This window comes from Lates calcarifer, linkage group LG15 (genome assembly GCF_001640805.2).
Source record: "Lates calcarifer isolate ASB-BC8 linkage group LG15, TLL_Latcal_v3, whole genome shotgun sequence".
NCBI lineage: Eukaryota > Metazoa > Chordata > Actinopteri > Centropomidae > Lates > Lates calcarifer.
In genome coordinates, this window is record NC_066847.1 from 9,467,517 (window position 1) to 9,494,371 (window position 26,855).

Here is a 26,855-nt window from a genome sequence, read left to right on the forward strand (position 1 = left end):
GGATCCTCTCTTCTTCTGCTGCAGCCTCTCCACATCTAGTCCACAAACTCGACTGTGAGACTGTAAATGACTTAGTAAGTCACAAAGTCAACAAAATTCAAATATCAATTAATTGAGGCAAGGCTTTCAAGTGTTTGGAAGAGACTAGATAGAGATTAGATTTCAAACTTGCTATAGTTAGTTAATTAGCTAAGTAGCTAAGTTATCTTAGCAAAATGTGCTAGTGCAGTAAAGGATGTTTTAAATCTCTCTAATAGGTATTTTTGTTAAAATGTAACAACTTTGTAACAACTACAAAAACTTTGGCAACAAAAGAAAGTTTAAAGTTAATTTTAAACAGCAGTGAAATTAATCTAAAACATACTGTGTGCTTGAAAATGACGCCAAATGTAGGGTTTGTTTATTACCACTGAGAACAAAAATAAAGAAAAAAACAAGTTAAACATTAGATAAAACTAACTCAATGAATATTTGATCACTTAAGAGAGGCCTGGTTTCCACAGAGGCTGAGCCTGTTGGTGAGAGCTTAATTTTAGGCTGTGTCTAGTCTAGTGCTCAACCACATGGGACAACTTAGCACACTATACAGCCCATGTAACTAGCAACATATACACACAACAAGCAGTTCTTTCACATGGGAGCTCCAAGAAAAGGCGTGCACACACACACACACACACACACACACACACACATACACACACACACATACACACACACACACCTATCCAGCTTTTTCACACGGGAACTAAAAGACTGGAAGAGCAAAAAGTCACTGGCAGCCACAAACGCATGTAGGACGAGCACCCTGCGAACTAAAGTACTGAGCTCTGTCCACGCAACACACAGAGAGCCCCAAGGCACTGCACCTGATGTGCTCTGGTGGGCTGGACAACTGAACCTCTCTCTGTGTAATCACACTCATAAACACGCCTGGTGGGAGAGTGTGTGTTTGTGTTTCTGTGTGTGTGTGTGAGTTCACGTTCCCCAGAGTGTGTTAAGAACAGCAGAATAATATTGTGTCAGTGAGAGAAGAGTCCTGTTGCTCTCAGGGCGCTGTTAGGTATATTTACTCTCACCAAAGTGACGCACTGCTCCCAGGACATTAACTTCTCTCCTTAGAAAGACACACACACACTACTTCTATACACTGTACTCAACACAAGCCAAGGTGCAAATTACCAAGATAAAAACTTACACCTCTATAATTGTAGATTCTGCAATTAAGCAGAATCTTTTATTAGCAGAAACTACAATGGCAGATCCAGATTTAAAGATATCACAGTACACCCCAGTGACAGCCTCGTACCTGCTCCTATTGTTAATGAAATCTTCTGTGTTAAACAACAGTGGGATTTTATACACTGGGTAGTTTCACCCTTTCAAAGATGTGCTCAATCTATACCTGAAATCCCCTCTACATATTTGCCAATAATGAATACTGACCTCACCACTCAAATTTAAAATCTGGAGAAGTGGTTCTGTTGTTGGGTTTTGTGGCACTATAGTCAACAGATCAACACTTGAAAACTGAACTAAAAGTGAATTAAATACATCAGAGCACCACAACTATAATACATGCAAATTTTCCCATGTTAAACAAATAATTTATAATTTAGTTACTTCCAGGGAGAAGCAGTTAAGGTCTAGCACAACTGTGTTACAGGCCACAGGCGCCTCTCTTCTCCTTCACTCTGTCTCCCCACCTCACAGTCTGGTGTTAATGTACTTCTCCAGCCAACAGCTTGGCAGAGAGCTGCCAGTTGACACTTCACCTCTGGTTCAACAACACACTGCCCACACTCACTACTGCCTGGAAGAGTGTGTTTGAATGTGTGTGCACCTCTGTGCGTAGGAGCAAATAGGGGCAGTGATTTGGAATTAATTTTGAAAAAATATTACGCCATTACTTCAATATCTGCATGGTGTGTATTTTCTAAATTCTAGGGCTGCAACTGATGAGCATTGTCATTACCCATTAATTTGCCAATTATTTTTTCAGTAATCAATCGTTCAGTCTATGAAACATCAAAAAATGCTGCTCACAGCTAGAGAAAGAAGGTTGCTTCTTTAAGTGTTAAATGTTGTTCATCCAATTTTTCACTATTTACTCACATATATTCAAACATTTAGTGGATGACTTGACAAAATAGTTCAGAGACTAATCAATGATGACAACAATTGTTGCTTCTAGTCCTATTATCTTTGTCCCCTTGAGTCAATAATGTGAAGCCATAATGTGAGAATTTTGTTATGAAATTTATAGATTTTTGTCTTGAGACAATTTTTGCCCACACTGCCGAGCCTTTGACCACGGGCCAGTTGGTATGCGACTGCAATCACTCACATTATGCAACTGGATGGTCACTGTGTATTTGAAAGGTCAGTGGGTCGTGTGGCATGATCGAACAATATTTCTGTCAGGGTGTGTGTGTGTGTGTGTGTGTTACTCTAAGAGACAGGTGGCACTTTTGGGAGGTGGTTTCCTGGAATGTGCCACTAGAGCGGGACAGGATGTTAGCAACTGTTATGCACCACAACAACAGATCTGCTTCCTGTGTGTTTGTGTATGTGCATGTGTGTCATTTCTGATACGCACTCAAATCTGGCTAGAATCAAAACCAACTTAGGCAATACCCAGAAATAATAATGACTTCTACTCAGAAATGATTACATTTGTGGCATGTGGGAAATGGGGAAATAAAAGTATACTGGAGAGATCAAACAATATGACAAGAATGTTACACTGACGCACACTTGTTGCAGCAGTCTTTCAAACAAATGAGCATGCACTCAAATTCATGTGCAACCAAGACTCACTTAGGTGTGCAAGTGACAGCAGACACTGCAGAGGAGCCAGCATTTCCAAACATAAATGACAGTGACACACACACAGCTCAGACCTGCTGAAAAGATACACAGAACCAGAAAAACAAGTCCACAATAACAGCTACAGACTAAAACACCCAGTGTGTGTGTGTGTGTGCGTGTATATTTATGTGTGTGAGTGTGCGTCAGTGCTGACTCAGTGCGTGAATGTGTTTGTAATTCAGCCTTCACAACGCAAACTCTCCTCCATTCTGCTACCTCTCTCTCCCGCTCTCTCTCTAACACTGTCTCCTAGCAACCAGACACTTAAGGCCTAAAAATAACCCCCCAGAAACGAACAGAACAAAAAAATAAAGCATAAACGGCAATTAATCCTTTCAAGCCTGGAACACGGACTCAAATAGAGCAGGTATTAGAAAGGGAAGAGCAGGGCAGGAGCAGAGTGAGCGAGGGATAGAGAGAAACAGGGAGGAGAAAGGAGTAGGAGGCTGAATCTGCCAGCAACAGGTAGTCGTCAGGAGACAGAGTTCTGCACTACATGACAGCGTATATGTGTGTGTGCATAAAGTGTGTGTTATATGAGAGAGAGAGAGAGTGTGTGTGTGTGTGTGTCTGTGTGCCCACTAGCCTTGGCAACTTTTCCACCATCTCCAAAAGCAGGGGGCTGCTCAAGGCAAACAAGCCTCCAGTATAAACCAACCCAGCGGTCGTGCAACAAGCTGGCAACAAGGCCTGTGTTAAACAAGAGCTCGAAAGAGAATAACATGCTGCACGTCAAAAAGACGCAGCAAGGCCTCGCTCTTGCTCTCTCTCTCTTTGACGGCGAGCGCTCGTATTGTGATTTTGTCCTCCTCTTCCTACAATGTTATGAAATAAACAACGTTACGAAACAAAGTAAAAGACAAGTGAGTCACGAATACACATACACGAGGAGGCCTGCTGTCTAGCATCTGAAGCCGACACATTCCGCAGTGGATTAACATTTTGGATGCACGGTGGCAAGTGAGAGACAAAACGGCGAGACACCTGATCTTTACACCAGATGCCTAACAGTTTAGAAGGAGTTGTTCTTGTTCTTTTAAAAATCTGCTATGTGCTATGTCGGCAAAAATATCATATCACAATGTGTTTTTGTTTCACAATTAAGTGTTTTTCAGTGTTTCCCACAGAGGTTGGATTCTATTTGCAGCGCTCCTTCACTTCATGTCGTGTCAAACAAATTTGAGTCTTTTTTCAGTAATGTCACCTGTTGCTTCTGCCCTAGCTGGCTCACCCACAACAGCTTGTTGGCTGCTGTCCTCCTCCTCCTCCTCCTCCTCCTCCTCTCTTACATCTCTCTCTTCATTAGCTACAGATATACCTCCCTGACCCTCTCTTGCTGCTTCAGCTACCACAGCAGCATGGGTTGAAGCCTGGAAATACTCAAAAACAAATTAATTGGATGGCTAATCACACTGGTCAGTGTGTTCAGCTTTCCCACGTGTGCGTTTCTAGGTACTCTGTTGTGCTAATACCTTTTGTCCAGGGTGTCTTGCACCTCCTCCGGATGAGCACCTTTCAAAAATCTTTCAATTTTAATCTGGATTGAGGAAGCAAACATGCATGAGCAGGCAATATTGCTAACTTCAACAACTATAATGTATATAAATATTAATTTACAACTATCCTTAGTAGCTAGACTACTTACACACTTGCTAGTAACTTATCTGAAGACTTGAATGCATCAGTTTTAGACAAATTCATGCAGAGGTGTTCATGATACTAATCATTCGTCAACTCTGGATGGATTCTATTCAGGAATTTGACCGGTCGTCTCCTCTGCTGGGGAAAAGCCAACAACAATCCTTCCTCCCTCGAGTTGATCATATTTTTATTCAGAGTGTGCATGAAGAGGAGGGGCCGTTCACAGACGGGTCTGCTGTCAATGTGTTTGTTTGTGGGAGAGAGAGAGAGAGAGAGAGAGAGAGAGAGAGAGAGAGAGAGAGAGAGAGAGAGAGAGAGAGAGCAGGGCAAGGAGGGGCTGAGTAAACAGCGAACAACTCTACAATGGAATAAGATTTTTCCCCTTTGAAATATTAAAAAAAAGAAAAAGAAAATCAATACGTGGCGGTCAACATTGATATTACAGCGGGCCGCCACAAATCAATGTATGGGTAAGACTGTCTTTCCTTGAAGTAAAACTCCCAGAGCAGTTGGCAGAAAAAACATAAAGTTAATGAGAGGTGAAGCTTAGTGTCTAAACCACACATCCAGCTTTGATTCACAATTTGTGTCAATACTAGGAATACAATGGATTATATTTTCCGTTAATCAGTGAGTTTTTTAGTCTGACAAATGTTGGAGGATGGTGAAAAATGCCCAGCACAAGTTGTGTCTTCCTCACTTTGTTGTTGCAACAACCAAAAGATATTCAGTTTACATTGATATTTTCAAGAAAACAGTTGAATCTCACATTTAAGAGACTGTAACCAGAAACTGTTGATTTATTTAATTTTGCTTGATAAAACACAAGCAAATAACTGATTATCAAACTTGTTGCAGACCTTGTGTGGTCCTCTGGCAAAGCACACTGAGCATAATTTCCATTTCTCTCTCCCTGACTTGGTGTAATATTTACAGGTATAGGATTTGAACTGTGAAGGACATCATATGCTTTGGTACAAAAGGTAGTAAAGTTAGGAAACTGATGACTTTGGTTTCTGGTAAAGTCACTCACTTTGTTTCAAAGTGCAGTAGCAGCCACTTTCTTAGAGCTCCAGCTTTGTTTTAAAACACTGAGACAGAACTGTGTCTACAGTGCCTTGAATTTTCACACATTTGCAGATGACAGGTGATGTCAACTCAGTGGCAAAACGTCAAGTCATTCAGTATTCAGTGAGCTTGGCACACACATTTTCTCTCATTTCCAGAAATAGCCTCATTATAATCAAGATACTTGCAGCTGGCTCCATCATTTGTCCTCTTAATAGTTTCCATACAACAGGAACTGTGTCCAACTGTGAACTGTACCAAGCTCATTCTTAAGATATTTTGCTGACCTATCTCAAGCTTTCAAGGCAGCTGCAGTTACTATACTTTTTAATTGTATTGTGTCTTCTGATAGGAAAACTGCTTATCAGATAAAGTGGTGATTTGTCCTGGATGGATGCCACTAGTGTGTGAAGGCATCATTCCCACTTTCCTTACAGAATCTGATTTCTCTCATTTATATAAACTCATAACTAATTTATATAAACAGTCTAGATCACAATATATCTGATAGAAATAATATACTATACTACTGTATTCTGAATGCTCTGGTGGGATAGTCCTGAAGCAGTGGCACTGTTGTTGTTAAACTGAACTGAGTAAAAAGTTTTTGCCTGTGCTGCATCAATAGATGAAAAATTAACAGATAATGGTCTAGTTATGAGGAGAGCGTTCAGGCAATCAAGAGCATAATTATGATGTTGTGGAAACTAGTCGTTGTAACATAGGTAGGTCGTCAGTGGAAGATGTTTACTACGACCCATCATTACATTTTATTGTTAGGCAATCTCTAGCAGCTGTAGAAATTACGGCCAGAGTAAAGGAGGAAGACAGATGATAGAACTGCAATGTCTGTATGAGGAATAGACCGGGGTAGATTGTCATTATTGTTTCAGCCTTCCTTAAGCACATTTTGTATTGTAACCATGACGACGAAGGTCCTCTAAATTTGAGAAAGCAGTTATTGTGACCTGTACCTTCATATTTCCCTAAACCTAACCAACTAGTTCTGGTGCCTAAACCTATCCAAACTGTGACTACTGCAGAAGCCTAACCATGTGTTTATTACTGTAACCTTGATACATTGCAGGGACAATATATCAGGAGATGCTCCTATGGGTCGTATTAGAGGGTAGGGGCGGGCAGCCTATATCATCACTCAGGTAGAAGGACTTGCTGAGTAATATTAGTGCCACTAACAATGCAACCCATAACATCCGCCTGTCAATGTTTCTCCTATACATACACTGTTTTATTAGTAAAGCATTAGCACAGCTGGTGCTGTGAATCTAAAAATGCATTTTCTCATTTGACTGAACAGAGCAATGCATTCATTGCAATGACACATACCATGGTCTTGACCTCTGAGTGAATGAAACTGATGTATCTGTTTAGACTGAAATGTATGGTACTTAGCCACTTTATTTATGCTGTTTTGTACTCAATCTTGTTAAGAGTAATCAAAATATTCACTTGAGATATAGTAGCTGAGTCAGATACTGCTGCTTAACTATGTGGATCTTCCATAAGCTTGCTATCCAGGTTACAACCTATGAAAACTTAATTATGTATGCATGGAGATTATTTTTCTGCCTTCCTTCCTGTGCAACAAAAGACTGCTTCCATTCATTTTATTTTACATGTCTCTTGTTCAGCAAGAGCTATATTGATATCCACACACACAAAAACATATTCACACTCATCTTCAAGAACTCAAAACTCAAATGGGAATCCTGTGGATGCTATATGTGTATGTGTATGTGTGTGTGTGTTTGTGTGCGCCTCCTGTTATGAGTTGCGTGCTGTTGTTCACACAAGAGGTGAGAGTGGACTAGGTGACTGACCCTAGGGAATCATGTTTTTCTCACAGCTCTGCTGCGGTTAACTGTGGCGGTGATGGCTTGGATTCACAAGGTATTCACCATGAGTAGTGAGGTAGAAACATATACATACACATACACACACACACACACACACACACACACACACACACACACACACAGTTACCTAGTGTTTTCTGACAGACAAAGGCAGCTATAAAAGCTGCAGAGGTTTTCTATAAAGAAAGAACATACGCTGACAGTACTTGTATTCAGAAAACAACATTAAAGTGTCATTTGTTTGTCATTTGCGAGCCATTGTGCTCCCATCCAGCACATACACATACACTCCCTTGTAGACTATGTGATCATCAGGGGAGAGATGAACCTAACATAAGCGTGAAGCAGAGGGCTGGTGGCCTGGTATTCAAGCCCTTGGGTGCTGAGTGAACAAGGGACACTGGCAGCTTACCAACCAGCACTGTTGTCCTTAACACCTTCTTGCTGCTTGGGGGAAGAGTTGCTTTGGAGCTGTGTACAACATCCAGTTTCAAATGTGCTAATAGATGGGTAATTACAAAAATTAGGGATCGGAAGTTTCACAGCAGCATTGCATCATGATGATGGCAAAGGTAATAGGTCTGCTTTGCTGTTTACAACTTTACCAGACAGCATTGATCAAAATTGGGGCTGTGGGAGTTTTTGTATACTCATATATACACTTTACCTCATAATCTAACTTCACAAAACTATGCAGAAAGTATAATAATCAAACAAAAGTTTCAACAATGAAGCACACTGAAACAATCACCATCTTTGAAATCCTCTGCTGCTCCTTTCTGCATCAAATTTATTTCACACTGGCCCACACACCCACAACAATATACTAAACACAGTTTATTACACAGCAGCACATGCACAGTCAAAGTCTGAGGCGCCGGTTGGCCGTGCCCTCCGAGGTTCCTGTGCGTCAGCAAAGCGTGTGAACAGCACCAAAAATACACACTACTTCACTAAGTCCCATCAAGCTATTCCTTCCTCCACTTCTGGTCTATTCCTCCATCAATCCCCCACCCCAACCCCTACTCCCCACTCCTCCCGTTTGTGCGTCCAACCCTGTGCGCTTTCCTGCCATTCTTCTATTGCAGCTAATTTTAGATGAAGGAAAAAAGCTCTGTCCACATCTGCTAGTCATTCTCTAAGAGGTGTGTGTGTGCGTGGGTGTGTGTGTATTTGGGATTAAGAGGAGAGGGAAAGGAAACTGGGAAAAGGTCAAAGGGAGAGAGAAAGGAAGAAAGGAGAAAGAGAGTGCTGAAGAGGAAATTAAAGGAAAGGTATAAAACAACCAGGGTAAAGACAGAGTCACTGTCACAAACAGAGCAAATGTTCATCATTACTGAAATACAGTCATTTAGAGTGACAGTGTTTTCCTCTACATTTACTCAGCAGTGGTGAACCACAAGAGCAATAAACTGTCATCGCAAGTAAATAGAATGTGAAATAAACTAAACATTATAATTTAGCTCAATTTGCCCCTAAAAGCAGAGACAAATGTAAAGCCAGACTGCTTGCTCTCTTTAATGATCATGAATCATCCAAATGGGAATAATTTGTAGTCCAAAACAAAAGAGAGAGAGAGAGGATGCACAGCCTATGGTTTTGACATACTGGCCACAGGTGAAGTCAAACCTCAAGTAAAGGAATGTGATGCACACAAGATTACTTTTTGCAGGAGGATTATGGTCTGCAGCACATTCCTTGTCTGTTTTACTTCAGACAATATGAAACCAAAACTTACCTTCACTTGCTAGAGCTACAAAAATGAAGTGTTTATTTTATTAAAATTAACTTAAGGCGTACTTTTGACACACACACACTATAATGAAAGCTTCTTTCTTAGCCTAGGTAACGGGCTCATTTTGGTGTTTACAGTGGTGAGTCATTGGAAAGGCAACAACACATGCTGGCTGATTCAGTGAATTCAACATTCATCGTGTTTTCATGTCGGACGCAGATTGTAAGAATATCAGGTCTACAAATGAGGAAGGCTACATGCGTCTGCTGTGAAAAGTGTCCTGAACAAAGACTCATGCTGTTTCAACCACTGAGGGGTGGCGTGGTTCTCTCTCACCTCAGCTGGAGCCAATGTCCAGCAAGATACACTCTGACATGTACAAAAGTTATGCACACAGGCATGCCAACGCACAAACATGCACCGCACTTGCACACGCGGGATCCTGGCAATCGCTACTGTGCGTCACAGTGGGCTGTGAAGGGGGACACAGAGGGCAGAGCACAACGTGTTTATGTGTGTGTGTTTATCTCGTCGTAAACAGGGACAAAAGACACATGCCGTGTCGCCGCCTGTCACCACTTTCTCCTCTTCCCCCACTGTTTTCACCCTTTTGCTCAGTTTCTCCTGTTTTCCTATCACGCCCTAACTCCTGTGCCCTTGGCCCCTTTCTCTGGCACCCCTCTGACTCCCTCGCTGCCTCCTTCTCCTCCGCTAACCCCCGCCCCAGTTGGTCAGCTTGTTAAGCATGTCTCCTAAAGCTGATTAAGTAGTGTTGATCAGCCTTATGTAACACTCACCTCGCACAGACGTCGCTGCCAGCCAGCCAGCCAGCCAACATACTGCCTTTGTGCCTCTGTGTATGTGTGAGAGATTGAGGGAAATCAGAGAAGGAAAATTTGCTTCAATGAACACTGCTCTGCATGAAGCATTTGCAGCTGCAACACACACACACACTCACACACACACATAAGCCTGTGTGCATGTATTACGGTAATACTATGTCTTCTTGGGCTGGAGCCAAGTCGGTGCCTGGTCTCTTTGACATGAGCACATTTGGTGGTGGAATGTGCACATCATCATGGTCTCTCCAGGTGTATGTAAATATGTGTGTCTGTGCCTCAATGTGTGTGTGTGTTCTCCTAATGCAGGCTGTGTAGATAATCAGCGCTTATCCTCCAGTTAGCACGGGGGCTGCCAAGAGAGACCACGCACCTACAACACTGCAGCAGGGGGTGGGACACACACAAACAGAGACACACTTGACATGACAGACTGAAAGCAAAAATGTTGATCCTTACAACCACAAGCACACAAACACACACATACACTTTAATGCTGTGTTGTCAATGCCTGTAAACAAAGCCCTGCTCCAGATCTCATTAATGGGCAGAGTGACTGAGTTAACGAGGCAGTGCACACAGGCAGGTTAGAAAGGTCGACTCGCCCAGCTCCTGTTCTCTCCTCTCCTGGTTTGCTCTCGCACTCTGCCTCGTGGGAAAGATTAGAATCCTCAGCTGGAGCAAATAAAGCTGGACATTATGCAAGAGCCCGGGAGAGGGAGGAAGAGAGAGAGTAAAAAAGAGAGACAGAGAGAGAGAAAGGCTGATGATGATGTAACAAAATACAGAGATGAAGAGCAAGAGAGAAAAAGATAAAGAGGGAGAGCTACAGAGGTGTGTGACAGGAGGCCTTGAAGCAGCTGAACTTTAAGGATGACTGTGCTCCATCGCAGCCCGCTGAATGAACCCTTACTGTACTGTATGGTGCCAGCCACCCATCTAAAACAATGGTAGTCAATCTGCTCTACTGGGCAATGATCTCAACAGTAGACACACAGCTGCCCTGCACTGGCAAAGACCAGTCCTCCTCAGTTTCTCACATCTTTACCCCAGCCACACACAAACCAGGACTACATAGTCTAAGGTCAATCATAGTTTTATACTCGGTCTCCCTGAGTGGGACTGTGTTCCTGATTCAACCAACAATGTGTCTCTGACTGGCTTCCACCGAAAGGCAGGCAGGGGTAATGAATGAAATACAAATTGCTATAAAACACAAAGGACTGTATATGCTTAATGTTCAATGAAGTGCTGCATGTATAAGGCAGAAGATGCATCATCGTGACTTATATGGGGGCGGTTTATGCTCTGTCGGAACTAGTTCATAAGACGTGCTGTCCGACCACGTATACCCGATGCAAAAGCAGAGTTTTTGTCCAAGAAGACAGACAAAGTGTTGCATTTGGCTGTTCACATGAAAAGTGCCACAATTCAATTATCTGACCACATTCAAAATTCATACTATGTAATTGCAACAAGGCTGTGCCGAGCACCACAGAAGAAAAACACAGGTTGCATTCTTCAATTATTATAGGAGTCCAAAAAATGTGGGCAACATTTCCACCTTTATTAAACAGTTAAAGGTAGATATGGACAGTAATGGCTGAAAGAGAGGGTGAGTGTAGGACCTGGGCTGAACAAGAACACAGGCTAATGAAGCTCCATGTCCACCTCAAACTACTGATCCACCCCAAAGACATGTCCTACTACCTGCATAAAATGTAACATACAGATAGTACTTGCACAATTCAACAGTACAAAGTTCAGGGCTACATAGAATTGTCCTGCCCTGACCTGACTTATTTGACTGGGAAACCGGCTATATTTCTAAGAATGCCACAGCACTGTATTTAACATGTCTGCTTATTATGTCAACCGCTACATGTTGTTAATTGTTATTTTCTTCAATCATTAAGGAGCTGATTTTTAGATGTTGCACTTGGCACAGCATGTACACTGAATAAAAAACAAAAATAACAGGTGTCAAGAGAGAAAGAAGAGGACAAGAGGGAAGGAAGTGAAAAAAGAGAGAAAAGTGCCATGGAGAAGGAAGGAAGTTCATAGAGATAAAAGACTAACTGGCAGAGAAAGAGAGAGAGCCATGCATTTTCTCCCCTCCGTCAGTGTACTGCTTAGATGATGTTATGTAAGGGCTGAGTGTAAACACACCGATTACCTCCGCTCGGTGGAACTCATAACATGAAGCACTACCTCACTGTCCTTGTGTGTGTGTGTGTGTGTGAGGTGTGTATGAGTGGGAATTTAGGTACATACGTGTGAACGTACAATGGTGATACCTCTCGGTTACATTTCACACACAAAGACACAAACACACATTATAAAGACAGCATTCACACAAACTATTGTCCTGAACACTGATTCAAAAGGGCTCAGATCATCCGTCCAAGGTGTAAGGTAGCACGGGGGTTCCCCAAGATATGATACAATGGCTTAGAGTTACACCTCCACAATGACACAAATGCACACACATCCACATACAAGAGATCAGGCTCAGAGTGTTCACATACATGCCTGTTAATGCAGTGTCATCAGAGTTAGGAAATGTTTCAATTACTGTAAAATTAAAATTTTAATTGTTTTCTCTTGGTCAGCTTCCAACAGAAGCCGGAGACAGATATAAATCTTCATTCTGTGAAATCACTATAACATATAACTGATGTCTGTTTATGTTTAATTCTGTGTACACACTACAAAGATGATTGAGTGGATAAATGCAATTAGAGCTGAAATGAACAGTTAATTAGTTAATCAACAACTACTGAATCTGCAACTATTTTGATTTTTTTGCCTCAAATTGCAGGATTTGCTGCCTATATTTGTTATGTAGTTAACTGAATGTTCAGACATCTGGTCAAACAAAACAAGACATGTGAAAACCTTGGCATCTTAACTGAAAGAGATAATCATCAGTTGCAGTGACGTGATGTGATTCTACAAACAAACAGAGTTGTAGAAAATTAAATAATCTTTATCTACATGAACAGGAAACAGCTACACCAACAGTGTCCCTTCATTTTCCTTTCCTGTATTTTGTAATACCACCCCTGCAAAAGTAGATAAAAAACACTTGAGACCAAACTTAAATCAGGTTATTCTCAGTAATCAGGTGTGTGTAAGTATGTAAAAGAGCTGACAGATTGTACACAAGTTTGGACAGTTGGGCAAACACTTGAATAATCAGTGATGGGGTTGACCTATTCAGATATTTTGTTTTGCCAGTGTTAAATATTTGCCAGTCCAAGGTGTCAAACCTGAAGCAAAAATAAGTCAAAAAACAACCGATTCTAAAACAAGTGCCACCAATAGGTTTCATTCAGCTTTATGAGAGCACATTCTTATTATTCTGAATGTAATTTTGGAGTCCAACCAAACACTAGCAATCATAGGTTAAATGCATAATCGTGACAAAAATTTGACTGCCCATTCCTAAATTATACAGAGAAACAAGGTTACACATTCACAGCACTGACATCAATGAGTCACACGCACAGATCCCACGTTCCCACACACACACCTCTGTGCTCTGCCTCCTCTCACAACTAACCTAAGGGAGAAAATGTTCCTTTGCACAGCACTTGGCTAATACTTGGGCCAGACGAACACAATAACCCTTCTAACACAACACCCACTCACACACAGTGAGGATACTAGCTGGGGGCCACGCTGCGTGCCAGTGTGTGTGTGTGTGTGTGTGTGATGTACATGCACGTGTGTGACAGACTACAAAGACCCTAGTGTATATTAATGCATGTATGGGCAAAAGTAATTCACTGAAATTACAGTTACAGCACTCCTAATTTATGTTCTGCACTTCTTCTGGAGTCTGTAGTCAAGAGCATAATATTTTGATTGACAGCTCTTGGCAAGCGAATGCTGCTGCATTTATGACTTGTTTCCAAGGTAACATGTATACAAAGTATTGTTATTTACCACAGACGCACATGCTGGCTGTTAAAAACCAGGCACGCCACGTTAAGGAAAATATGCTGATAAAATCTGTTTGACCACATCCACAATTCATCACTGCTCAGCCTCTCGCTCAAGATCTCTTTAAATAGAGCTTGCATTTAAGAGCCCTCCTGTCTTTCTCTTAATATACTTCTATCAGGCCCAATAAACCAAGCACCTTTTGTCCATTTTCTCTCCCTCCATCATGCTTTCTGCTTCTCTCTATTTAGCACGTCATCTTTACCTCCTTCCATCATGCTTTTGTAAATCCCTCTGCTGCTCTTGATCCATTCTTCCCTCCTTTCCTTTTCCCTCTCACCCTGTGACTGGTCAGGGGATCTAGCTCACTGTTCTCTTCATCAAAAGCTTTAATCCTCTAAAACAACAATCACTGCGTGTGTGTGTGTATGTACAGTAGGCCTATATGTGTGTGCGCCCACCCGCATGCAACTGCTTGGTTGTTACGTAATTTCACTGGGCCACATCAGATGCTAAAAATGGACATGGACAAAACTATTGTGACCGAGGGCAGGACTACTGTACAGAGGCACTCGTGCACACACATCACACATGTACACACAGACAGCGGGGGCTGGACAAGCTGCTTAACCTTGATGTCATGCACCAGGGATGCAAATTTTAAGCTTTTTCCTCAACTGATAGCCAGCCATTTTAATGTTAAATAATAGATTATCTTCAGAGGCTTCAAAGAGATACAAAATGCTTTTTTTTTCCTCAGTGAAAACTTTAAACATTGCATTTTTAGCAGCACAATCCAGGTAAATTATGTCGGTAAAAGAGGAAGCAACTACACTAAACTGTTTAGATACAGAGGTGCGGTCTACAGGTGTTTACAAAAAACACTGTCACTGTCTTTGACTACATACAACACTACAACATGAATAATTTACTCAAACTTCACCAAATAGCCAACATCACAACTCTCTCAAAAATACCAGAGGACATGTTTGGGTCAAGGCACTAAAAGAAAGTGGTACACCATATGAGACAGGCTAGCACACTCGCTTATGGACAAACTCCCCAAGAAATATGTGATGAGATGAGCCTGTTTCCAAGTCTGTGTGTGGTGGGAGGTGGTGTGTGTGTGTGTGTGTGTGTGTGTGTGTGTGTGTGTGTGTGTGTGTGTGTGTGTGTGTGTGTGTGTGTGTGTGTGTGTGTGTGGGGGTGGGGTGGGGTGGGTGTGTGTTTGTGTAGGAGGAGGATATGCTATATGATGTGCAGCACTGATGGCCGGCTTTGTCATTAAAGTTTAATCACTCTGCTTTCCTATAAATACTTTTCCAATGATCCAATGCATTATTCAGTTCCTCTCAGACCAGCACACACACACAAGCAGAGAAACACACACACACACACAGACACACACCTGGAGAGCCAAGAAAAAGCCAGTGTCCTGGAGGGAGGAAGTCTTATGAACATTTAAGAGGGCGATGGCCAGTGGACAAAAATAGCCAGATGTTTGTCCTGCTGTGAGTGCAATCCACTGCACTTTATTCTGCCCATGACCACATATCTTGGAACGAGCCCAAGAGCCCAAGGACGTGTGTGCTTGTGTATGTATGGACATATGTTCAAATGCACTGCAGGGCTACTTGGGCAACACCAGCCACCGCCTATTGCTGATACGTTTTGACAGTGACTGAGAGGTTTCTATACTGTTTGAGCCATGTTAGCAGACAATCACGCTGTATCTGGTCATCAAGTCATGTTGGCTGGTAAATCAGGGTGTCCAGTGAAACGGAGACAGGGTAGGGTGACATGAAGCAGGAGAGAGGAGGGGAGAGAAGAGGAAAGAAGAGGAGGAGGCTAATGGAAGAGGAGTAGCCACTGGGGTATTAGTCCATGGATTGGTGACACAGAAATGATAGTGAGAGGGGAGGAGAGGGTTGGAGGGATGGGAGGGTCAATCGATGCTTAAAAAGGTTTCACTTCCCTGCAGGGACATGTGCATGTGTGTGTGCACAAACACAAATGAAAACACTATCTCTCTCTCCTACACACACACACACACACACACATCAAAGAATGGCTTCATCTGGCTCAGAAGTCACAAGTCTGGCTAAAGAGCTGCATTCAGCAACAGGCCAATGACTAAAACAAGAGGTAAACTGTCAATCACTCAGTCTAATTTAAGCTGAGACAGTGGGTTTGTGTTCCTAAATCTCAAGTATAAAAGACAGTGCTTACATATGGAATGGATGGAAATTAGATAAAGCAGTCACTGCTGATAAAAGGCAGAGGATGTCCTCTTTCCACTTATCTCCTTCCCTCACACACAACCGTAGATTGCTACTGCTAGCCCAACCAGACAAGGTGCCATTTGACTGACAATTATGTGGCATCTGTATGTACACACATCTGCAAGTCCAACAGTTATTTAACACTATGGGCCTGTGGTGAGATGAAGAAAGAGCTGCCTTTCTAGTCATTAAGGTGACATTAACTAAAATTCAAAGTGAGGAAGTTTACCTGGCCAGAATCAATCTTTTTCTTTACAGCAGTTTGGGGTAGGGCTGGGAGATGAAATGATGATCTTGATAAAATTTGTACTGATTAAAACAATAAGCAAAGGGCATTTTGTTATTATTCTGACCAAAATAATTGCAATTACTGATATTATCGCACTAATCTTAAAAATATGCTTTAAATTCATCATCACAGATAGGACACGTCTTTTTTAGTGAACATCCTTTTTAGTGAAAAACAAATAGGTAATTATAAATCATGAGATCCCTCTACAAAGGTAAAGGAAAATGAATAAAAATATCAACTTTATATGACATCTTACAATAGGTTACATGAAATTAAAAGATGGATTTCTGTCAAATTAAATAAATTCTAATAGTTTTTAACAGTTCCTTATGGGCTGCGGTCAAATTAATATTATGGTTAACATTAAAGGAGAAACAGTAGTAAATTGCAATAAAATTCTCTGGAGACCGCAGCTCCACTTTGGTCTGAGACAGCAGAGCTATTTGCTGTTTAGCTACATAGTTAACGTTACCTGGCTAACGTTAGCTTGATTCACCTGTGACCAAAACAGTATCACAATGTAACAAACATTTACTTAAATGTCAACATTAGTATAACTGAACCAACACTTGCTACATTACATAACTGACAGTAACGATAGTTAATTTTACCTTGACTCCTTTGTTTTGGAATCCATAGTGTTTCCACACACCCAATTTAATTTTGTTTTGCGGGGGATACAGGTTTAGTATTTTGGAATGACTAGGAAGATGCAGCTCCCCCTTGTGGCAATTCAAAATAAATAAATATAGGGCTGTATGCCAGTAAGCTAGACATTTTTTTTTAAATTACTTGAGAGGATATTAACGATTATCACCATTCACGATTATCCCAGTGATGGACATTCACTACAATCAACTTATTGTGAGTGTTTTTTTATCGCAATGGGTAATAAAATCGTATATTGCCCCCATCCCTTTGGTTAAGGCAGATAAAACATGTTTGCATAGTAAATTGTTATTCTGTTTTTGTTAATAAACTATATTCGCAAAGTTTAACTAATGAGCCCACTGGTTTCTTTAGGCTTCACTCATTATAAACATACTCTTCAAACTCACAGATTATATATTGTGATAAATATCGATATCAATCAATATGGGGAAAAAATTGTGATCATATTTTTTTGCCATATCACCCTGCCCTAGTCTGGGGTAGTTTGTTCCCACGCAGACACACTTTTACCTCTGACATGGCATTCCCACCTAAAGCCCTGCCTTTCAAATGCACATAACTTTCTAACTCACATGCACAGGCTGTGATGAGTTGGCTCAAAGTTCAAAATGTGCTCTGACGTACAACAGAGAACAGGTCTGAACATGGAGGGAGAAGGAGAAGGAGAAGGAGAAGGAGAGAGAGAGAGAGAGAGAGAGAGAGAGAGAGAGAGAGAGAGAGAGAGAGAGAGCTAGCAAAGTGAAAGGCAGACCGGCGGAGGAAGAGGAAAGACTGGTTGAAAAGAAAACTGCAAACGTGATCTTGCATTCCTTACATGGGGTGGAGGGAAGGAGAGAGAGGGAGAGGGAGAGCGAGGTGAGGAAAAAAGATAGAGGAATGGGGGAAGGGAGAGAAGGGGTGAGGGGGGAGGAGGGTGACAAGAGAGAAAGTTTAACTTGGCGCCAGGCAGCATTTCAATGCCCGACAGCCAACCACACAGACACACACGCACACACAAAGTATCGACACTATGCAAGTGGCACAGAAGTTCTTTTGGTGACTTCCCATCGTCCGAAATTAGATTAGATATTTGCCCTCCACCCCAGCTCCCTGGGTCCAGCACTGAGGCAGATTCCCAGATAAAAATAGCCAGAGGAACTATTCAAACACTGCTGCCTTTCTGCAGGGAGTGTCTGCTGACTGCACTGGACTTAAGGGGTTAGAGAGGGGTTAGGAGCTCCACTCACCACCTCCCTGAATCAAAGGGCCCAGGACAGCGGGACAGCCCAGTCTCTATCACACTTACACACTTACAAACACATACGCTAATGATGTTCAAATGAGTTTGCATAAATTGTAGCTTCTGTTTCTTATAAAATCTCATAATTAACAAAATAAAAAATATGACATCTGAAAGATTTGAGTTTATTGAGTTGCTAGTTAATTTCACTTTAGAGTGCATAGAAGATCCAGTCCTGTTGTTCAAATCCTGCCATGTACATATATTAGCTGATCCCTTGCTATAAAGATGCCCTCAGTATGACCAGTATTATTGGGGTTAATCTAAGAAGATTAGAGGTATACATTACAACACCACTCGGGCCGAGCCACTGGCAAAAACAGCCACCATTGGGTGCAGTGGCATCAGTGGGGGATTACAAGAAACTGCTTTGTATGTGTGCGTATGTGTATGTGCAACAGGCCAGGCCAGGTGTTTATGATCTGGTTAGAGGTGGTGCAGTGCCCCCCTTTTGGGGGAAGAGGTGAAGGAAGAGCTGGCTTCGTGACTGAGTGGCTCAGTGCTATCCTGGTCTTGACAGCTTACACCCTGATTATACTACAACCGGCAGAGAGGTGACACTCCAGGTTCTAACCTAAAGGACAGGTCATTGTGTCGTGAGGATCCAAAATAAAACCTCTCATCTGGAAGGATCAGAGGCATAGAGTTACCTGATCTTCACGTCTGTGTGTGTATCTGTGTGTGTATGTGTGTGTGCATGCGCGTGCATGTTGTCAGACTCAGATCAGTTTCAGTGGCGCCGTCGTCACAGAGAAGTTTTTATACACACACACCCACAAGCACCGACACACTTTGTTCACAAGTAATACCTGTATGCAGCTGCCCACCCTGTCTCCTTCATATACACACTAGATATTCTTTTACAATAACATGCCATTCTGCGCCTCATTCTCAGTCACCTCTACAACAATGTAGCTCTCTGTAAACTGCCCATATTATATTACAATACACATGCATGCGCAAACACAAACAGCTGCTGAACAGTGCAGGTCAGTCCATGCACACCAACACACCCTACTGCATTCTCAACATGAATTTTGATACCCGTTTGAAAAGAGACCCTTGGTGTGTGCGCATGGTTGAGTGTGTGTGCATTTGCTTTAATTAAAAAGTAAAAATAATAAATAATATGCATTGTTTTTGAATGCATTCTTCAATACATTTTGTCCTTAGGAGGTATTAAAATGTCTGTATGCATGAATGCATGCATGCCTTTGCAAGTCACTGAGTGAGCATGTTCAAGAAAAGCTTGCAGAGATAGTAGCTGTTGTGTTTTCCCCTTGTGTGTAATGCAACACAGCCGGCAACTATTAACCTTCTAAGCAGGAATGTGGGAGGTCCAAGAATTCCAATAAAAAGCAGCAGCAGTTTGTGTGTATGTGCGTTGTGTGTATGTGTACTCACAAATATGTTCCTCAAAAGTGTTACAGTTATCCATCAACAGTCCATCCCATCCAGACATGCAGACTCACGCCATTACCATCCCTGACCAATAACCAATAAAGTCAATACAGGGTCATGACTGCAACCAATGGCGTTGCAGTAAAACTAGGCTCAACTCACATCACAGACGTACACACATGGCCTGAGGACGCATTTAGTTCTGCTGCTGTGTTATCAGTGTAAAAAGTGAATTTTAAATGGAGCTGTTTGGTGTTGAACTTCACAGGCATGCAGCTGATCAAACAGGTCTGAGAGAACAATAATCTATACGACTCGATGGTCAGTCATGAGGTTAATGCGTGGGTCTCTGGGGTGGGTGAATGGGCCAAGAGCAGTATGGGACAGCGGTCAGAGGTGTCCGGGCCATCAAGGGTAACACTGCCTTGTTGGCTGTGGTCTCTTCCCTGGTCTCTCTGGTCAAGGGCGGCACAGGACTAATGGTGGGGAGGTCTATTAGTGTCAACTGACTGAGCACATTGTTCCCTTTGGTCACATTCCTGGCTAAATACAGACATTTCCACAACTGAGGGCCCCCTCTACCAGAAGTCATTTGTCAACTTAGCATCACAGACGACCATATCAAAACTTTCACGAAGACTGAGCCATGCTGCCGCTGCACTGGGAACAGCCATTCTGTTGACGCTTCGCAACAACATAAAACATTAAAATAACTGGTTGCTTCTTCTAACAAATATCCTCACACTGTGTAAATATTAAGATGCAAAAGTCCTGCGTGAAATTTTAGCCCACAGTTTTATCTGCAGAGGTGTTTTGGCTGAGCAGCTTTGGCAGTAATTCCAACTGCTGACATGTTAACACCAGTAATCAAAGTCGACTCTTGGCACATAAAAGAATTTGCCTGCTTTTTCAGATGGAAGATAACCTATATTGTTATGGAACATCATCTGTTTCAGGCTTTAAGCATGTTGGCTGAGCCTGATCACAGCAGGGCACTGTCCCATAAACCGGGCTGTAAAACTGTATTGGGATAATGGGAGGTAGTGGTTTTGCTGTGGTCAGCACTGGGAGGGAGTTTTCACAGATAAGGCTAATCGCTGCGCTTATCATCACAGCGGCTGTGTGTTGAGATTGAAAAGCATATGCTCGCAATCGCACGCATAAACCCACACAGGGAAAAGGTGAAATGTTCCCTTTCAATTCCTTGCTCACAGGCTACCCTTTTGTCTCCTACCCTGCCACATCATAAGGCCTGGCTGTGTGTGAGTGTGTATGTGTGTGTGCATCTAGAATAAATGGTAAAACAGCTCCATTGCACGTCAATCACTCTGGGGATGCAGCAAGCAGCACAAAGAAGGAAAAAAAACAACCATCATTAAACTACGTAGTTGAGTGACTGATGAAAAATAGACTGGGATGCCCACATTTACCTCGCTTTTTCTTTCACACTCACACACACACACACACACACACACACACACACACAGAAGTGCAGTCTCTTCACTTGTCAAAAGCACCACCAAACTATGAGCTACTCCGCACCATTATGAGTACAATGAGAGGTCCCTGGCCCCACAAGTCCACACACAATCAGCCCCAGGGCCTGCCCCACTCCCACCATTGTCCCACACTCCACACACACACACACACACACACACATACAATGGCCACTCCAGAGCCAGGGGTCCCACTATGCAATTCCATCACACAAAGACACACACCAGTCCTTAGCCTGTCAGAGAGAGAGAGAGGGAGAGGAAAAAAAAAGAATGGTGGAAGAAAAATTGTAACCCTTGGAGAGGGATGGAGGAAAACGGGTGAAACACAAAAGCTGGAGTGCAGAGTGTGTGTGTGGCAGGGGTGTAGATAACATATTAGGGAGGGATAGACATACAGTAGTGCAGTGCAATGTGTGTGTGTCCTTATCTCCTTAATCAATCATTAGCGCAGCCTTTTAGGTGGATATATGACTGCGTAAGTGCAGGCAAGATCCGCCAGACCACCAACTCCCTGTCTGCTGACTAATGCAACCTGTCGAATACTTTACCTCCAACTAATGATCCCCTAGACTAAATCAAACACTAACAATGACCAGGTAAAGCAGCGACTGGATATAAAGACAAACTGAATCAGACACTTTCCAACACCACAAAACGGACACTGATCTGCCAGCAACAACAGATGCAGCTTTAGCCCCACCATTTCCTGCTTCATCACATCAGTTCTCTATCTCAGCAGAAATCCTATCATCTATTCAGGCTAATGAAGTGACAGTGGAAAACAGGAGTGCAAAGGAAGCGTCTGGTGATGGAGAAGAGAAGAGGTAAGCTCCATAGAGGCACCAGCTTAACGTATGGGACGTAATCCCACATTGCCCCCCCCCCACCCCCCAGAAGGGATGATTACATTTTTTTTATCCTACACAGCGCAAGTGTGCTCAATCTAAATGATGGGATCTACACAGGTTAAGGGTTAAAACTTGTGTTCTGATTGTAAACACAGCAGCAGGAGATCAGGCAGATCAGGACAGCACCATGGATTAACCAGTTCAAAAATTTAACCTTTTAAAGGTGCTGCTATAAGATCAGATTTGTTGTTAGATAATGCCTCAGAGATAGAAATTCTATGTTTACCAACTACTGCTGAAAGGATTAATCAATTAGTGAATCAACAGAGACACAATCAAATTTGATTTTGATAACTGACAAAATAACTTGATGAAACTTGATTAGTTAGTTATTTTTGATAATTAGGTGCTCAATCAAAAAATGCCAAATGCTTGCTGGTTCCAGCTTTGAAGATTTGCTGCTTTTCCTCATCTTACATTATTGTTAGAAACTGAATGTGCTTTGATTTTGGACTATTACATTGAGGTCAAGAAAATGGTGATGGCCATTTTCAGACTTTTTATAGGCGAAAGAATTAATTGATTGATCAAGACAGTAATCAACAGTTGTTTGTTGAAGCCCTAATTATTAAATGAGAACTTATTGTTTTGAGGCTGTTAGATTAAGTAAGCAGTATCAAGACTTAACTTTGAGCTTCATATTTGGATTGCAGTACAGACTTTACACCAACCACATTCAAGAGAACCACAGTAAAGTAGAACCAGTTAACATTCTTCACGTTTGCAGTGCAGATAACAAATACAACCAGTCTGCTATGCAAACACAAACATACACCAACTGCATACTCCCATAACCTAAGCACAATCAATTTTTAGTACCTTCCCAGAAGGACTTAAGCTATCTGCCGACACACAAACACTGAGTTCAGAGTAATAAAAGGGCTACTTGTGGTGGGACGTGGTGTGATGTCATGGCAGCCTCCTCAGGGCTGCTGCAGAGAGTGGGTGTGTGTGTGCAGGAATGTGGAGGGCTGTGGGGCTGAGGCTGGGTGCAGCGGGAGTCAGGAGGGGACAGGGTGGGGGAAGGGAGGGGATAGTCCCAAGTGGAAAAGTTTGTCCCACACAGTTTGTCAGTCACACATACACACACACACTCACAGACACATGGCCCTATGCCAAATGCTTACCAGTAACTACTTAGAAAGTCATCACATTGTTCCTTCAGGAAACACTACTTATTAAATATGTATATTTAGTTTTACACAGAGGGCCACAGACAGTAAATGATTGTTATACACTTTCAGATGTTATCCACCAGGTCTCTTGTGTTTAAAGTCTGTTCTAGGGCTGCTACTAACAATTACTTTCATTATCAATCTGCTAGGTTTTTTCTTTTTCAAATTTTCAAATTCAATCAATTAATCTTTTAGCCTTAGAATCACACAAAAGATGAATAACTTTTGCTATGCTAAAGGTGACAAATAGTTGGTATTTTTTTTCCCCAATTGACTGAAACAATTAATATCTTATGAAAATGAACATAAAGTTCCAGCTATAGTTGGATCAGTTATATCAGTTATATTAAGTGAAACAAATCAAACAATGTACTTTTGTGACATAAATAAAGCCTGACATCATGCACTCAGAATTAATAAACTGCATAGCTGGCACAAATGGTAGTACTTCCACTTCCTCCTTTCTAAAGAAAAATTGGCTTTAACAGAAGAGCAAGAACAAACTTATGCAAGCATTTCAGGAATTAGACAAACACACACGCTCAGACCTCAGCTGACTACTGGAAACTCCCCCCCTCCAGCTCTCACTTCAATATGCTGACAGGCCAAGTATCTGACAAACGTATGCTCCGTTACTGGGTTAATATCAGATTGCTCCGTTGTATACCTGGCTAGATCCTGTCACCTCAACTCCTCCTCAACCACCACCACCACCAGGAGGAGAGGAGTCTTCAAGTGACTTATCATCACGTCCGCATCTCTCTCTCTCACTCAGTCAGTACAAAAACACACACTCTTACAGTGCTTCTAGGATTTTCAGTCAGTTCTCTGAAAGGTGTTGAATGGTGAAATTAGGTTGTCAGGGTGACACAGAGGATGTCGCTGTAACAACTGTACAGTAGTTTAACCACTTCCTCTTGAACCGGAGTACTGTAGTAAACCTGCACCAGATTTTAGTATCTTATCTAGCTAAAGATGGACTATTGCACTAATCCTGAGAGCAGCTAAAATCAATAGATTTCCATATCTTTTCCCCACTTGGAGCGGACGTTGATAATTATCTGGCTTTGTTAATTAAACAGTAATGGGAGTTAGTGTTAGCTTTGCCGACAACAACCACGTACGGCAAGTAAACAAGAAAGACAATGGTGGTTAAAAAGCAGGATTCGCGCAAACTTACCAGAATCCCCAGGTGTTTTCATGCTTTCAGCTTTAGCTACTTTACCCAAACAGCAAGTGGCTAAAGTTCTCTAAACTGGATGAATTCCACAAAGTTGGTTGTGGAAAAAAGTCAGTCTCTCGGCCTCTTCCTTTGCCTCTAGTTCCCAATCTGGAAAACTAGGTGAAGACACACGGCAAACTTTTGTCGTTAAGGCTTCAGCGGCTCCCTCTCTTCTTCTCGTGCCGCCGCCGCGCTCTCTTGGTCCGTTTCACTCCTCCGGCTCTCCGCCAACCGACCAAACCGACCGACGGGCTCGCTTTTCCACCGAGCCAAACGGTCAAGACCTCGTTGCCTGGTCCTCGCCTCTCGTCCCGTAACTAGCAGCGTTGAAACCTGTTCAAGTTGCGGCGGAAAAACGGCCAACCGTCCCGACTCGAGCCAGCCGGAAAAAAAGCCTCTCGTTCTCCTCTAACAAGTTCTTTTGCTAACTGTCCGGTAGCTGTTTACTCCGTCTCAACCGCATCTTCGCCGCTGTTTGACATCTCTCCGTCGCAATGCCTCGTTACTTCTTTGACAGAAATTAACGTTGGAGAGGAACCTCTCTTTCTTTACGGACTTTTTTTAGTCCTCCACTCACTCTCACACCACTCAGTGCTACTCTCTCCTCCCCCCCGTGCCTCTCTCCGTCCTCGGGGTGTCGTGTTTCGCTCGCTCTCTTCTGAGCGGGGCCCGCCCACACTGACGGGAGAGAGGGATGGAGAGAGAGGAGGGAGGGGGGACTAACGTGGCGAGTCACGCCCACTCACCACGAGCCGAGGCCTGGGCTGGCGTCACTGCAGCACGCGGCGTTGCCCTGGAGACCGCCACAGCGCGCTGCCGCGGTGACATCACATCCGAGTCCTACGATTCGAGAGAGGCGCGAGAGCGGCCCGGCACACGGAGAACCGTTTACGTCAATCAGGGGTTATGGCTCCAATTAGGCCCCTTCGTGTCAGGATAATTACACTTATTAAACAGGCAAATTGAATATGAAAGCGTCAGTTAGTGATTAAGTCTGAAAACAGGAAATTCAAACTCAGTATTACTGCTTATCAAGTCAGGTACAGGGCAACACTCTCCTGAAGAGATGGTAAACATACTCAGAGTACTATTAATAAAAGTTTAACATTCTGAATTTTCCTTAAATGGCACTTTTCACGTCTGTCTTAAAGCAGCAGTCAGGTGCCATGTGAGCATGGTACCAATGAAAAATCTATTTAAAAGTTTATCAAAGTTAATATGAAGGTTCCCCATCTTTCAAACTGAACCCTCATGAGTAAGGACCTAAGCAAAATCTGTTCCCGTGTCCATACAAGCACCTGTTGTGCTCATTGCTACTTCACTTCACCCTCACTGTGCAGAACAATGTGATTTGTGCAGTAGAAGATGATTTTCACCTTCATCTGCTGAGGAGGGAAAGTTTATCTGTGCTGGTTTCCTTAGTTTTCTGTGATTGTAAACAGAATACTTAATTAAAATTCTGACATTTTAAGACATTGCCTTGGGCTTTGGGACAGTTTCCACCATTTTCTGAGGCAAAAATATGAATATGTTAATTTAAAAAAAAACAAAACAAACAAACCCATGAATCAACAATGAAAACAGTCATTTGATTCAACCCTTCTAGCCACACATAAACTGCCCCTAAGTTTGTTAAACCCCAGAAAAAATAAGGCTTTGACTTCTGTGACTTCAGTGAACTGTGACTGTTGCCTACCACAGTACAAAAACATAAGCTATGCCTATCTGATTAATCTTACCTGTGCTTTTACCATTTTTCTTCATTTATTTTATGCTTTTCTGAAATATGTCATCATTTTGTGATTAATCATACCATAACTACTACAGCATGGCCTGTAAATGTAATTGGATAAAAGTTCCAATTGCCCGCCAAATTGGAAATACTCAAGTGTACCTGAACGTTAACTACACTGCCACATACCACTGTTTTTGATTTTGGCAGCCACACCAGCAACCATTTTTATCTTTATTTGAATTTCTTCTGAAATACGTGGGCTTCAGATCAAAGAGATGTACACCAAGAACCTCTTCACATAAAAAACAATCAAATAAAAAAAAAGACAGTGTGGTTAATTTGAATATGAACCTGCATCCTGTTCTGCTGCTACTCTCTCATGTAGCAACTAACTCCCTTTTCCTCTTTTTTAAA

General features: G+C 42.3%; 1 protein-coding gene across 1 annotated transcript in view; it reads right to left on the reverse strand.

Annotated features, from left to right (window-relative positions):
- The window catches only part of erfl3 (Ets2 repressor factor like 3), a 50,103-nt gene extending 24,693 nt beyond the window's left edge, over window positions 1–25,410 (reverse strand). Inside the window, exon 1 of the mRNA XM_018672304.2 lies at window positions 24,665–25,410. Coding sequence (XP_018527820.1) covers window positions 24,665–24,686 — 22 coding nt within the window. The 5' untranslated portion in view covers window positions 24,687–25,410. The remainder of the gene's footprint in view (window positions 1–24,664) is intronic.
- Window positions 25,411–26,855: the final 1,445 nt, after the last annotated feature.